Source organism: Rhineura floridana, chromosome 22, assembly GCF_030035675.1.
Source record: "Rhineura floridana isolate rRhiFlo1 chromosome 22, rRhiFlo1.hap2, whole genome shotgun sequence".
NCBI classification, from domain to species: domain Eukaryota; kingdom Metazoa; phylum Chordata; class Lepidosauria; order Squamata; family Rhineuridae; genus Rhineura; species Rhineura floridana.
The window spans coordinates 4,107,488-4,121,881 of NC_084501.1; the positions used below are offsets into that span (position 1 = coordinate 4,107,488).

A 14,394-nucleotide genomic window follows, 5' to 3' on the forward strand; every position below is an offset into this window, starting at 1 on the left:
GAGCGAGCTTCCCCAAAAGAAAGTGTGCAACAAATAAAAAGAGATTTCTATGAAGTCTGGCCATGGCTACAGCTAAACGTAAGAAGTGCTTGGATGGGGCCAAAGGCCTGTCTAATCCAGCACTCCACTCTCAGTGGCCAACCAGGTGCTCACAGGAACCCCACAAGAAGAACCTAACACTATTCTCTCCAGTTGTGATGGCTATTAACTGGAAACCGACAATGGAGAGAAAGCCGTTGACAGCCATATCCTTCATGAATTTGCCTGTTGTTGCTGGCCTTCAAGTCGATTATGACTTATGGCGACCCTATGAATCAGCGACCTCCAATAGCATCTGTCATGAACCACCCTGTTCAGATCTTGTAAGTTCAGGTCTGTGGCTTCCTTTATGGAGTCAATCCATCTCTTGTTTGGCCTTCCTCTTTTTCTACTCCCTTCTGTTTTCCCCAGCATTATTGTCTTTTTTAGTGAAACATGTCTTCTCATGATGTGTCCAAAGTATGATAACCTCAGTTGCATCATTTTAGCTTCTAGGGACGGTTCTGGTTTAATTTGTTCTAACACCCAATTATTTGTTTTTTTCGCAGTCCATGGTATGCACAAAGCTCTCCTCCAGCACATTTCAAAGGAGTTGATTTAGGAGTGAATTCCATACTTTAACTATGTGCTGTACCCCTCCTGAATCACCCAGCAGCTAGCGTCATTGCCCGCCCCAGATTCTAATATTATGGCAGGGAGAAAACATCTTACTCTCCACTTCATACATGATCTTATACACCTCGATCATGTCCTCCCCCCGTTTCCTCATCTTTTTCCTAAACTGAAAAGTCCCGAATGTTAAAACCTTTAGGTACATATGGAACATAAGGAGCTGCCTTTTACTAGGTCAGACTAGGTCCATCTAGCTCAGTATTGTCTACACTGACTGGCAGCAGCTTTCCAGGATTTCAGACAGGGACATTTCCCAGCCCCACCTGGAGGCTGACATTTCCTCACAGAGGGGAGCTGCTCCATCCCCTTAATCATTTTGGTTGATTTTTCCTGAAACTTTTCCAGCTCTACAATATTTCTTTTTGATATGAGGCAACCAGAACTATACACAGTATACCAAGTGTGATCTCACCATAGACTGATACAGACATTATGATATTGGCAGTTTTATTTTCCATCCCTTTCCTAAAGATCCCCACAGCATGAATTTTTACAGCTGGGTCGGTATCTTCCAAGTTATCCACTGCAACTCTATAGTCTTATTCCTGGTCAATCATCGATCACCACCAGTTCAGATCCCATTAGCCTGTGTGTGCAATTAAGATTTTAAATTTTTTATTTTGCTCCAATTAGCGTAATTTATACTTACATTGAATTAAATTTGCCAACTTCCTGCCCATTTCCCCAATGTGGAAAAATGGTTTCGGAACTTCTTGTAATCCGTTTTTGCTTTAACCACCCTGAACAATTTGGTATCATCAGCAAACTTGGCCGCCTCACTGCTCACCTCCTAACTCTAAATTGTTTATAAACAACTTAAAAATCACAGGTCCCAGTACCGATCCTTGGGGCAGAGCTTGGAAAAGTTACTTTTTTAAACTACAACTCCCATCAGCCCCAGCCAGCATGGCCACTGGATTGGGCTGGTGGGAGTTGTAGTTCAAAAAAGTAACTTTTCCAAGCTCTGCCTTGGGGTACTCCACTTTTTACAGCCTCCATTGGGACAATTATCCATTTATTCCTACTCTCTGCTTCCTGTTCCTTTTTTAAAAAATATTTTTTTAAAAAATTTGAATTACAAATCCAGAAATGTAGCATACACATATATTGAAAAATACACAATGCATTTTTTATCAAAAAATGGAAAAAAGAATTCCTATATTAGAAGTTTCATATGTATCTCCAGTTCAAGGTAAAAGAACTTAACTCATAACCCCCAAAGCCCTCCCTTCCCTGGCAATGACATACAAGCAACCCCTCCCAATATTGTAGCAAAACCAAGACATCCTTCTTTAATTAAAATAATAATGATGGTAATAACAAGAATTTCATTTAAACATTTGACAAAAGCCCAAAGAACAAGAACGAAGAGTCTTTAGGTACAGGATGAAATGATCCAGTCAAGCGGCGTTGCATCTTGGGGAAAGAACCTATTTGCGTCACATTCCAGATATTGGTGAAGTGGGCGGGGCCTGATCATCAGGGGTTGGACTCGATGGCCTTATAGGCCCCTTCCAACTCTACTATTCTATGATCATTTGTTTAGTTGGCATATATTATGAAGGGGTACCAGGAGTTGGCAAAGTTATCCCTTTTGAAAGGCCCCCTTGCTTGTCACAGCTTTGAGGTGAGTTTTTCTGGTACCAGTATTGAAGAGTAGCCCTGTGCAGATCCCTCAAATTTTGCTTCTTGTTTCTTAACCAATTACTGCAACCTCTCCTCCTATTCCACAACTGCTAAAGCTTACTCAGGAATTTCTGATGAGATTCTTCATTATCAAACCTTTTTGGAAGTCCAAGTACACAATGTCAACTGGATCACCCCTATCTATATGCTTCTTAACACACTCAAATAACTCCAATAGGCTAATGAGACAGGACTTACTCTTGTAGAAGTCTGTTTCAGCAAGACTTGTTCTTCTGTATGATTGGTAATTGTCTTTAACAATGCTTTCTACCAGTTTTCACAGAGCAAATGTAATTTCTGGCATATATCTCAGTCACCTCTGAATTCCTTTTTAAAAATTGGTGTTACATTGGCCACTTTCCAGAACTCAGGTTTCATTAAACGGTCAGCAATTTCCTATTTGAGTTTGTCAAGAAATCTCAGGTGGATGCTATCCAGACCTGGCAGTTTGTCCATTTTTATTTGTGTTTTGTCACCACTATTTGTCTAAGCTCCACAGACTTCCTGTTTAAGTTCATTCACGCAAAAGGATCTGCTTTACATTTTCCACTGTAAAACAAATGCAAAGAATTCACTCAGCTTCTCTGCAATCCTCCTTTAGCACACCCTTGCTTCCCTTGCTGCCCAAAGATTCAACCATCTCCCTATCTGGTTTCTTGTTTCGAATGTATCTAAATGTGTTTTTTGGCCCGTTACGTTTTTAGCAATGTACTCAATTTTTATTATTATTATTATTATTATGTACTTCTTTTGCCAAAGTTTGTGTTTGTTCTCATTTGGACAAGACTTTTTTGACTGTTCATGAACCATGTGGTACCTTTCCATTCTAACTGAGTTTTCAGTATTGTGGTTCTGAACAACTGACAAGCATTTGGGAGAGATTTGGCCCTCTTGATATTGCCTTTCAACCTCATTTTTACAAATCTCCTAAGTTTGGAGAAGTTTCCTCTTCTGAAGTCAAATATGACTTCACTAATCTTTCTCTGCCGGTCAGAATAGACATTCATAAACCTGCCACCCCAGATAAGTCCATCTTTCTTCTTTTAGTCCCCTCACATCTGCTTGTAATCTTATTTGTTTATTCATCCAGGAGCAGGGGGGGAGGGAACAACCCATGGCTCAGTGGTAGCATACACACAGGAAGTCTGTGGCCCCATTTCTTGCCTCTCCAGCTTGTGCAGATGGTAATACTTGTAGTAAAGAAAGGCAAGACAAGAATTATAACAGTAATATTTTAATGCAGTTCAACACTCTTTCCAAACTAACACATGCACACACATGGCTATTTCACAAACTAAAAAAGTTTGGTTCTGCTTCTTTTATACATCAAGGACTAAGGAGAAGGGGTGTTTAGATCTCCCCCACAGCACCCCAAAGATTCTACTATGAACATGGAATGTTTTGTGGCAACCTTCATTGATTTACCTGTGGCAGACATGAGGAAAATCACCCCTCAAACACGCAAAGAAGTTTTGAAGAAGACTGGCAGTGGGATTTTGTTAAGCCAATCCTCCACAAGAATTGCAAACCAGCGAGCCTCTCACTCCAACAGATTACACCCAACTACAGTTCCTCAGGGAATCCCACATGAGAGAGTATGCAAGTTCTGCACTCAGATCCTGGCCTTCCACATTACCTTCATTTTCAGTTACAGATCCATTTGTGAACAGCCAGCAAGGCCTCGCTTCCTCACTGAAGCTCATCAAGAGTGTTTACAATTTCCCGGCTTTTTTGAGCAACTGCCTAGAAGGGAAGGAAAAATCACTAAATACTAGCTAGTCTTTCAACATACAATCTAAAAAACAAACAAGGAAAATGTAAGGCTGTCAGGCAACGACTGCTCAGGGACCCTTTTCAACTCTTTGAGCAGGATAAAAAAAATGCTTCTTTTCAGGTTCTGGGAAGGGTGTCATGGCAGTTTTTTTTGTGGCTTTGGTCTACATGGAGGGGCGATTCTTGAAGTGTTCAAAAGCTTGAGCTGGTACAAAATGCAGTGTGCAGTGTTCAGTCTTCCAACCAGCCAGCCATGCTTTTTTCCAGGAAACTCCATTCTATTCCTCCTTCCCATTAGTGTTCCATGGCACAAGGAGCATGCTCAGTCCTCATCAAGTTTGTTTCTCCTCCCCCCAACCCCAAATTTTGTTTGTAACTTGGTAATGTTGTAAGGTTTGCAACATTAAGAACTGGCACTTCTGCATTTTTTGGTCCAAGATGGCTGATTACCTCCATCTTACAGATGGTATCATTTTGGTTACAAAGGATCAACATTTGAAGAATGAGTTCCCTGTTAGTATATAGGTTTTGTCATAAGAAGAATCCTGCTGTATCAGCCCAAAAGTCATCCAGTCTAGCATCCTGTAACAGCAGCCAACCAAGTGCCTCTCGTGGGAGGCCTACAAGCAAGGCACGAGGGCCATCACACTTGCCCCACTAGTTGCTCCCAAGCAACTAGCATTCAGAGACATGCACTGGCTTTATCCCATCCGAACTGGCTTCCAGGCTCAGTTCAAGGTGCAAATGTGAAGCCCTACACAATTTGGGACTGGGATTCTTGAAGGACCATATGCTTTCCCATGAACCTGCTTGCCTACTGCGTTCTTCATCCCAGGCCTTGCTTTGTATCCTGTTGCCTTTAGAGGTATAGTTGGCAGGGATGTGGGAGAGTGCATTGTTGGTCAGAGCATCCATGTTGTGGGACCTGTTTCCTAAGGAGGCCTGGATGGCTTCCTCTTTTCTCACCACTGTTTGAAAACAGTGGGGGTTTTTGGGCTGGTGGTGGAGAAGAGCTGTTCTCTCCTTCCAGGCCGTTGATGTAAATTATCCCAGAACAGAAACGAGCATGTGACTTGTGGATCGACTCTACCCACCTGCCATTCTTCTTTGCGTTTTTTGATCTCCTCCTGCAGGTCTGCAATTCTGTTCCGACCAGCCAGCACAGTCTGGGCCAACTTCTCACTAGCCTCTTCCTTTTCTTTCAGGGCCTTTTGTAGGAACCTGCGCTGCTTCAGAAGGTACGGCACAACAGCACTACGGGCATCTTCCTCTGGGATTCCACTGGGGCGCCTGCATTCAAAGGAGGCATTACAACAGGGCGGGGGATCTCAGGACCAGGGGCCAAACAGAGCCCTCAAGGTCTCCCCATCTGGCCCTCAACTCTCTTCAGGCCACACCCCTCTCACCAGACCTGCTTCACATCCCCCTCAAGTGTTTTTGCCCACTTGAAATGTGTTTTTGAACGTCTTGCTCGTCTGGATGCAGGACAGAAGAGGGTGTGTAGAACTAGCTCATTGGACAAAGGTAAAAAGTTTACATTCATTGCTCTTCCTACTTTTGCCTCTGGCACCACGCATCACTGGCATGTGGCCCCAAAGGTTACCCAGAAGGGAAAGCAGCCCTTGGTCTGCATTACGAGAACAAGAAACAGACTTGGAGGCACATTATACAGCACTGAAATCACCCCCTTGGGGATGCATGTCATGCACAACATCCACACTGCTGCAAGAGCACTGGCATAATGCCGGTACTGCAAGAGATACAGCCTGTGTGACCATAGCTCAGCTTTCATGCTGGAGGCCCCTGGTTCAGTTCCTACCATCTTGAGCTACAGAAGGCTAGGCAACCATTCTTATGCCAAATGAGCTACTCCTTACCAGGTGGGCATTTCCCTTTGCTTTGCTCCTTCCACAAGATCATCCAGCGATCCAAACAGCACACTGAGATTCCCTTCTTCCTTCAGCTCTTGGATTTCCTCCTGAACAAAAGCAAAACATACAGCAGTTGTTGGAAAATGAACTCCAAAATAACAACTTATTATCCTGTCATTGGATTTCACGCATACACGTGCCCCCCCCCTTTTGCCCGTAATATCATCTGCCAAATTCATTCACTATATATTTAGGTTGCATCCAATGTTGCTTTTACTCATGTAGACCCATTAATATTAACAGACATAACTATATCCATTAATTTCAATGGGTCTCCTCAGAGCAGAATTTAGTTGTGTACAACCCATAATTTATTAGTTTTCTATGCCACCCTTCCTCCCCTAGGAGTCCAGGGTAGCTAACAATTACAAAAATACAATCATGATAAAGGCATAATTAAAACAATACTTCAGAACCCCTCCCAAAACCTCAAGAGACACACAAGTAAACTTCTCATTCTGATGTTTAAAAGCTGTCACAGAGGGAGGGCAATCAAACTTCCCCAGGCAGGAAATTCCCCACAAGTGGAGCGCTACCAGAGAAGGCTCAACCTTGGGTCACCACCTCACAGGCCATCCCTGTCAATGGCTTCATGCGCAGGGTCTCACATGCTGATCTCAAAAGTGCAAGCCTGCAGGTACTTGGAGAGGCGGCCCTTTAAGTACTTGGGCCCCAAGCCTTTCAGGGCTTTGCACATCAGTATCAACATCCTGAGTTGGACCCTGCAGCATGCAGGCAGCCAGAATTGTGCTTTAAGGATTGTTATTATACAATCCCGTCTCACTGTCCCGGACAGCAATCTGGCAGCAATACTCTGCGCCACCTGCAGCTTCCAGAAACTTCCCAAGGGTAACACCACGTAGAGCAGACTGCAATAGTCCAATCGTGTGGTTATCAGAGCATAAATTACTGAAAAAAGGCTTTCCCGGTCCAGGAATGATACTTTTGTTGTTACACCTGACGCAGGCAACTACAGTTTGCCTGAAAAGCAGAATTAGAAACAACAGCTTTTTACAAAGAAGGAAGTCAGAGGGACAACAGGAATACAGGAGAAGAGGAAGAAGTACGCAGGCCCTTACGCACAGAATTCCAGACAACGGCAGTACATCTCGATGGGACCTGTGTACCGCCTTTATCTGATGCAAGTTTGGATTTCAGGCATGATAGCAACATCTTGTCATTAATTTGACACATTTCTCTCCTGAATTAGGACACAGAATTTTTATTGGATTATATCTGGATTTGTTTTAATATCAGATTTAAAGATCTACCATCGGGCCCCCAATATGGGGGTATGATTTATTAGGCAAAATGCTCAGAATGTGTTTGTATCCAATTTGTGGTGTCAAGTTGCACCCTTGTTGGTGGTGCCACCAGCGCGGGCTGCCTGGTTGGTGTTGTCCCATGACATGGCCTTCTTGGTGGTGGCTTCCCATGTGGAATGTCCTCCCCAGTGAGGTGCATCTGTCTCCATCATTACTGACTTTTCAAAGGAATCTGAAAACATTCCTGCTTACCCAGGCATTTGAGGACTGAAGGTACTGGTCCTAGTAACCCAGAAATCACTGGATGAAATGTTTTTAACTGTAACTGTTCTTAGAATGCTTTTTTGGTTGTTAAATTATTTTGTTGATGCGTGTGCTGCCCTGGGCTCTTTCAGGAGGAAGGATAGCATATAAATTCAATCAATCAATCAATCTCATTATTAACCTGAAACCAGCTTTTTTACTATTTATTCAACCTGATAAACCTTTATCCATATCCTAAAAACAAGAACTGCAGGTTGCATTAACAGCTATAAGGAAGGGTTTTGTGCATTTCCTTGGCTCTTACCCGAACGGAAGTTTGCAGATGGCAGATAAACTGATTGTAAACACACTTTGTAAGTTCAGGCTGTGCTCTGTAGAGACGACTGTAGCACTTCACAAACCTATGGTAGCTATGGATAGAGAAGGAAAATGCAACCAACTTTTAAAAAACCCTGCACATTTTTCTATGATCTATGCAATAGAACGCATAACATATTTCCTGCTTTTCACCCTATATTCTTTCTCTTTTCTTTCTTCATGTGATTTAAGTAGGAATTTAGTTAAGAATATATCTTTCAATATCTGATAATTATGACAGGTAACTATGCTCCTGGGAGGAAGTCAAGGAGGGCACCTTTCCTTCTTCATGCCTAAAGTATGTGGCATTCACAAGACTGCCCCTGCCTATGGAAGTTCCATTAAGGCAAGCTAATAGCTAGCTACCGACAGAGCCATTCCATCTCCATGATGGTTATCTAACCCCTTTAAAAGGTCATTTAAGCTTGCGGCCACATTATTTCTGTTCTAGTTGCATAACTTGACACTCATTTCTCTGCTGAACTTCGTGCTGTACACACACCTTGTTTTTACTGATGACAGCTGCTCATGAGAGGAAAGGCGAGATATAGTAATAACATGTGGCAGTTTCACAAGTTAACACAAACATTACCAAGTTCAAAACTCAACACTAGGTACATTGCCTCCACTCTTGTGCCACCTTCCATCAACTGACCTTTGGGAAGGATCCCGAGGGGTTCCTGCCAGGCTTTGACAATTATGCTTGCCATGGCAAGCACCAAGAGTGAAAAGCTGTTGTTGCCTTCCAGCTTTGAAGCTGCAGAGCTGTGTTGATGGGCACTGTTCTGGCGGCACTGTTCTGGCAGCTTTTCTGCAATCATTGCCAGTATTTCTCCAGCTCCACAGCTGGGGGAAAAGGGGAATGGGAACAGAGCCGTTTGAAGCACACACTACCGAGTCCCACAGGAGGAGCTGGGCAGGAGGGGTTCCTGCAGCCAGTGCTCAGCAGCGGCTCTCTATCAAGCATCACCTGAACCCGGAATGCTCTCCCTCGCCTTTCTTGCGGGAAAGGCGAGGAAGGATACCTTTTCAGGAACCTGGCAACCACAATTCTTGGCTTGGCTAACAACGCCAGAGAAAACATTTCAGGCTCCTGGTTTGCTTCAGTATTGTTTGCCTGTGACTGTATTTTAATACATCAAGAGGTTCAGTGCTATCATTTGTGGACTGATCTGAAGCAGAGGATATTTTATTTATTTACTACATTTATACCTCAATTTTTTCTTCCAAAGAGCTAGAGGTGGCATACATAGCTCTCCTCCCCCCATCTATCCTCACAACAACCACCCTGTGAGGTAGGCTAAGCTGAGAAGCTGTGACTGATCCAAGGTCACCCAGTGAGCTCTGTGGCTAAGGTGATTTGAACCCTGGTCTCCCAGGCCATAGCCCAACACCCTAATTACTTACCAGGATACCTGTGTTATCAACAACCTGTTTTGTGAATGACATTGTTAACTCCACAGAAAAGCATGGAAAAGTCCACAGAAAAGTGTGGGGAAAGAACAGTTGGAAGCTCCCTGCTTTCATTTTCCTCTGACCAAACCGTTTACAATCCACCACCCCAAAACCCCCATTTGTGTGTGTATACAAGTAACTCAAAGCAGCATTTCACGCATCCAGTGAAGTCGTCCTTAGCACACGAAAGCTTATGCCACAAGCAATGTTTAGCCTTTTAAGGTACCACAAGCCTCTTTGTTGTTTCTTCTGCATGGGGCTAACGCGCCTGCCCCCCTGCAAATTGTATTATTGCTGCGTTTTGATGTTACTGATAAGCCACCTCAGTTGCAAAGGCGGGGTCCAAGCCTCCGCCGACATGGGGCCCCGTGGGGCTTCCCGACAAAGGACCCCAACACCCACCACCACCACCACCACGGGGCGGCGGGAGAGAACGCAGAGCCAGGCTCATTCAAGCAGATGAGCCACCTGAATGGAAGCACCCTGGCCTCCAGCCCCTTTCCTCCTCCAGACTGACTACAATTCCCATCAGCCCCAGCCACCTTCAAGAGGGAAGGGGGACGACTCCGAGAAACAACTCTCGCGGGACCTCCCAGCCACACCTCGCGAGACTTCTGCTTCTTCTGCCTCACGGCGCCAAAATATCAACTTCGGTCGCAGCCAACTCTCGCGAGACTTCCCTCCTCCTCCTCCTCCTCCTCCTCCCGCCAAGTCACCCTCCCTCACCTGCCGGCTTCCTCTGTCTTCTGTAAGAAAAGGTCGATCATGAAGTCGAAGAGCTGCTCCCGGCCGGGGTTGCTCGGAGGAGCCGCAACAGCAGCGCCAGCGGCCGCCCTCTCATCGCCAGCGCGACTCGCTGCCTCAGTCGCCATTTTGGGCCCGCCACAAATCCAAACGCCGCAATAGCCCCGCCCACCGATGCCCGCGCTGCTTCCGATTGGTGGAACGAAGCCCTGACGCCTGAGCTGCTTTGTTTTTCCTTTGGCCCCTCCCACAAGGATCTAGCCGCGCGACTGAGAGCGAGCGAGCGAGCGAAGGGGCGGGATGACCGAATCGGGATGCCGCGTCGGACGCACGACCTCGACGTAGACACAGAGGCTTGGTCGCGTACGCCCCCTACTGGCCGGTTTTATATGGGGCTCTTGGGCGTTGACGGCCCTTGTTGTTATGTGCCTTCGAGTCGATCACGACTTATGGCTACCCCATGAATCAGCGACCTCCAAGAGCATCTTCTTCTGATTTCTTGACTATTCTCTCCATTTTGGTTAATGACTGTGCCAAGGTATTGATAATCCTTGACAAGTTCAATGTCCTCACGGTCAACTTTAAAGATCTTGTAAGTTCAGATCTTGTAAGTTCATGCCTGTGGCTTCCTTTATATGGAGTCAACCCATCTCTTGTTTGGCCTTCCTCTACTCCCTTGTTTTTCCCAGCATTATTGCACTAAAGGGAAGGGTCGTTTCTTAAGGGTGCTGAGAGTAGTTGGGGGACTCCTATCCACCTCTCACAGAGCTACAATTCCCAGAATTCTCTAGGAAGACGGGCTGGCTGTAAAACTACTTTGGAAACTTTCACTCTGTGAGGGGAAGAGGGTGCCTCCCACTTGATTGGGCTGATGGGAGTTGTAACTCAAAAAAGTAACTTCCAAGCTCTGCTCTTACCAAATCTCAGCACTTATAATAAACTACAATTCCCAGAATGCTTTGGGGGAAGCCATGACGGTTGAAATGGGTATGCGACCACTTTAAATGTATAGTGCAGCTGGGGCTTAAGAATGGGGGGGAGCACATGCGGGGGGGTCAATGAGGCACCGCAGTGGAGCTGGCTGGCTCCTTAACTAGTTCCTTTTTCTTGCCACCGCACTATTGTCATTAATCCAGAAGATTTATGTAACTTTAAAGTTGTCAATGAGGACATTGAACTTGTCAAGGATTATCAATACTTCGGCACAGTCATTAACCAAAATGGGGACAATAGTCAAGAAATCAGAAGGAGGCTAGGACTGGGGAGGGCAGCTGTGAGAGAACTAGAAAAGGTCCTCAAATGCAAAGATGTATCACTGAACACCAAAGTCAGGATCATTCAGACCATGGTATTCCCAATCTCTGTGTATGGATGTGAAAGTTGGACAGTGAAAAAAGCAAATAAGAGAAAAATCAACGCGTTTGAAATGTGGTGCTGGAGGAGAGCTTTGCGCATACCATGGACTGTGAAAAAGACAAATTGGGTGTTAGAACAAATTAAACCAGAACTATCACTAGATGCTAAAATGATGAAACTGAGGTTATCATACTTTGGACGCATAATGAGAAGACATGATTCACTAGAAAAGACAATAATGCTGGGAAAAACAGAAGGGAGTAGAAAAAGAGGAAGGCCAAACAAGAGATTGGTTGATTCCATAAAGGAATCCACAGCGCTGCACTTACAAGATCTGAACAGGGTGGTTCACGAGAGATGCCATTGGAGGTTGCTGATTCATAATCGACTTGAAGGCACATAACATTTGTCTATGCATTTCAGATTCCTAACAAGAGCAATCCTTGCCCCGCAGGCCTTAACAAGCTTATGGTAATGAATGACGCATTGGGGGGAGGAATGATGAAGAAAGGGGAAATTCATGTGCCAGTTAAACGTTGTCATACTGACATTTCAGCTAAAGGCTGACCCAGCCTACAGAAGGGGCTTTTTGCTATCTGTCCATAGCCTGACTTAGTTAGGTGGGAAAGTGTGCGCATCTGCTGCCTCATCTAACTGCAATATGTACATCCCCATCTCAAGAAAAACAAATCAACACACTAGATCAATCTGTTTTCTCAACATGATGCTGCAGTGATTTGGGGTGATTTAAAACTCCTGCCTGCTGGTCACTAAACAAGACTATTTGCAGCATCCTGTGCTGAGACTGGCCTCCTGCCTACCTTCATCTTGACTCCCTACATGCCCTCCTGTTGGGGGAAGACCTGTAGTGGGAAGGACCACACATCCACGGCAGAGCATATGCTTTGTATGCATGCAACATGCCCCAAGTTCACTCCAGGTATGGCTAGAAAAGACTCCTGTCTGAAATCTTGGGAGAGCCTCCCCAGTTAGTGTTGGCAAGTACTGGATTAGATCATGGACCCATGTGGCAGTTTCCTGTGGAAATATGGCTCTATGATGCATTTTGCCAATCATTTGTAGCAGCTCTTCACGCCTTTTTCAGAGAGCTGGAACAAATCCCCGTCTCTCTGCCTCAACCTGAAAGCTGATGATTCTGTTTAAATTAATTAATTTTATGTTTATCCTGCCCTTCCTACAGGAGGCTGAGGACAGCTCACAAGTTACCCCATCTCATTTTCTTTTCACAACGCTCACTCACTCTCACACACACACACGTACATGACCAACCTCTTCTGGGAAGCCCACAAGCAGGACATGAGCACATCACTCCTCCCGCGTTCTTCTAAACCCCATTTAAACCCATCCAGGTTGGTGGCCATCACACCCTCTGGTAGCAAATTCCACTTTAATGATTAAGAATGTGATCCTCATTAATACCTTCTCCCACAACAGACATCTCTAGGAGCATGAAAGGGGGAGTGTTAGCTGCTGGGGAGAGTCTTCTCAGTGGCCGATTCACCTTTCTTTACCCCCCAGCATATGCCAGGTACTCATTTTACCGACCACGGATGGATGGAAGGCTGAGTGGACCTCGACCCCTTTTACTGGAGATTCGACTTCCTCCTTCCGTTGGAATTGAACTCCAGCCGTGAGCAGAGCTTTGGCTGCGTTACCGCCGCTTACCACTCTGTGCAACGGAGGGTCATAATAAATACATAAACACACTTTTCCCCCTCTATCTTTTGTAGATGCTTTGTTACGGCGACACTTACCCGGGAGTTATTCCCACTCACCTAGGAGGGACTTACTTTGGAGTAGGCATATATAGGTTTGCGCTGCAAATATTTTGGTGCAACTTACTGGAGTTGTCATTCTTCAAGGTTCATCTTTTCCCCTGTAGGTTCTGGGCTGCTTGCTCTACCCTCCATCACTAGGTGCAACAGCCTTAACTCTGGCTTGTCAATTCTCACATTACATCAAACCATAGCTAAACTTCCTTCATCATGGTGTGGCATGATCCTGAACTTTAGTCACTTCACCTCAAAAAAGATATTGTGGAGCTGGAAAAATTTCAGAAAAGGAGAACCAAAAGGATAGATGGAATAGAGCAACTCTCCTATGGGGCTTTTTAGTTTAGAAGAAAGGCAAGCAAAAGGCTTTGTTTAGGCTTGCCAGGTTCAGGGCCTGATCCTGTATCTTTAGGAGAAGAGAAAGTCAGCCAAGTGCAGGTGTTCTTGCAACCCTGTAATGGGAAAAACCACAAGGTGGAATTCTCCCTTCCCCCTGCACAACTTTTAAGGATACAGAAGATACCATGGAGGCCTGGCCCGGCAATCAAGAGGTCTTCTGTATCTTTAAAAGTTGTGCAGGGGGAAGGGAGAATTCCACCTTGTGGTTATTCCCATTAGAGTTGCAAGAACACCTGCACTTGGCTGACCTTCTCTTCTCCTAAAGATACAGGATCAGTCTCAGGCCCTGAGCCTGGCAAGCCTAAACATGACAGAAATACATAAAATTATGCATGGTATGGAGAAAGTGGATATAAAAAGTTTTTCTCCCTCATAACACTAGAACTTGGGGACATCCAATGAAGCTGAATGTTGGAAGATTCAGGACAGACAAAAGGAAGTCCTTTTTCATGCAGCGCACATGGAATTTGCTCCCACAGGACACAATGATGGCTTTAAAAGAGAATTAGACAAATTCATGGCGGATAAGGCTACGAGTACGAGGCTCTACCTCCACCCTTGGAGGCAGCATGCCTTGGAATACTGGGAACGGCAGGTGGGGAGAGTGCCGGTATCTGGCTAGCCACTGTGAGAACAGGCTCACTCCTCAGGCCATGTCCT

General features: G+C 45.1%; 1 protein-coding gene across 1 annotated transcript; it reads right to left on the minus strand.

Annotated features, from left to right (window-relative positions):
- Positions 1 to 3,615: 3,615 nt before the first annotated feature.
- On the minus strand, positions 3,616 to 10,408 carry PMF1 (polyamine modulated factor 1). The gene is made up of 5 exons (XM_061605830.1): positions 10,169 to 10,408; positions 7,935 to 8,040; positions 6,048 to 6,148; positions 5,265 to 5,460; positions 3,616 to 4,140 (listed from the first exon to the last, which is right to left on the minus strand). Exons 1-5 carry the CDS (start codon positions 10,312 to 10,314, stop codon positions 4,087 to 4,089), a joined length of 603 nt encoding a protein of 200 aa, XP_061461814.1. The 5' UTR covers positions 10,315 to 10,408; the 3' UTR covers positions 3,616 to 4,086.
- Between the last annotated feature and the right edge of the window lie 3,986 nt (positions 10,409 to 14,394).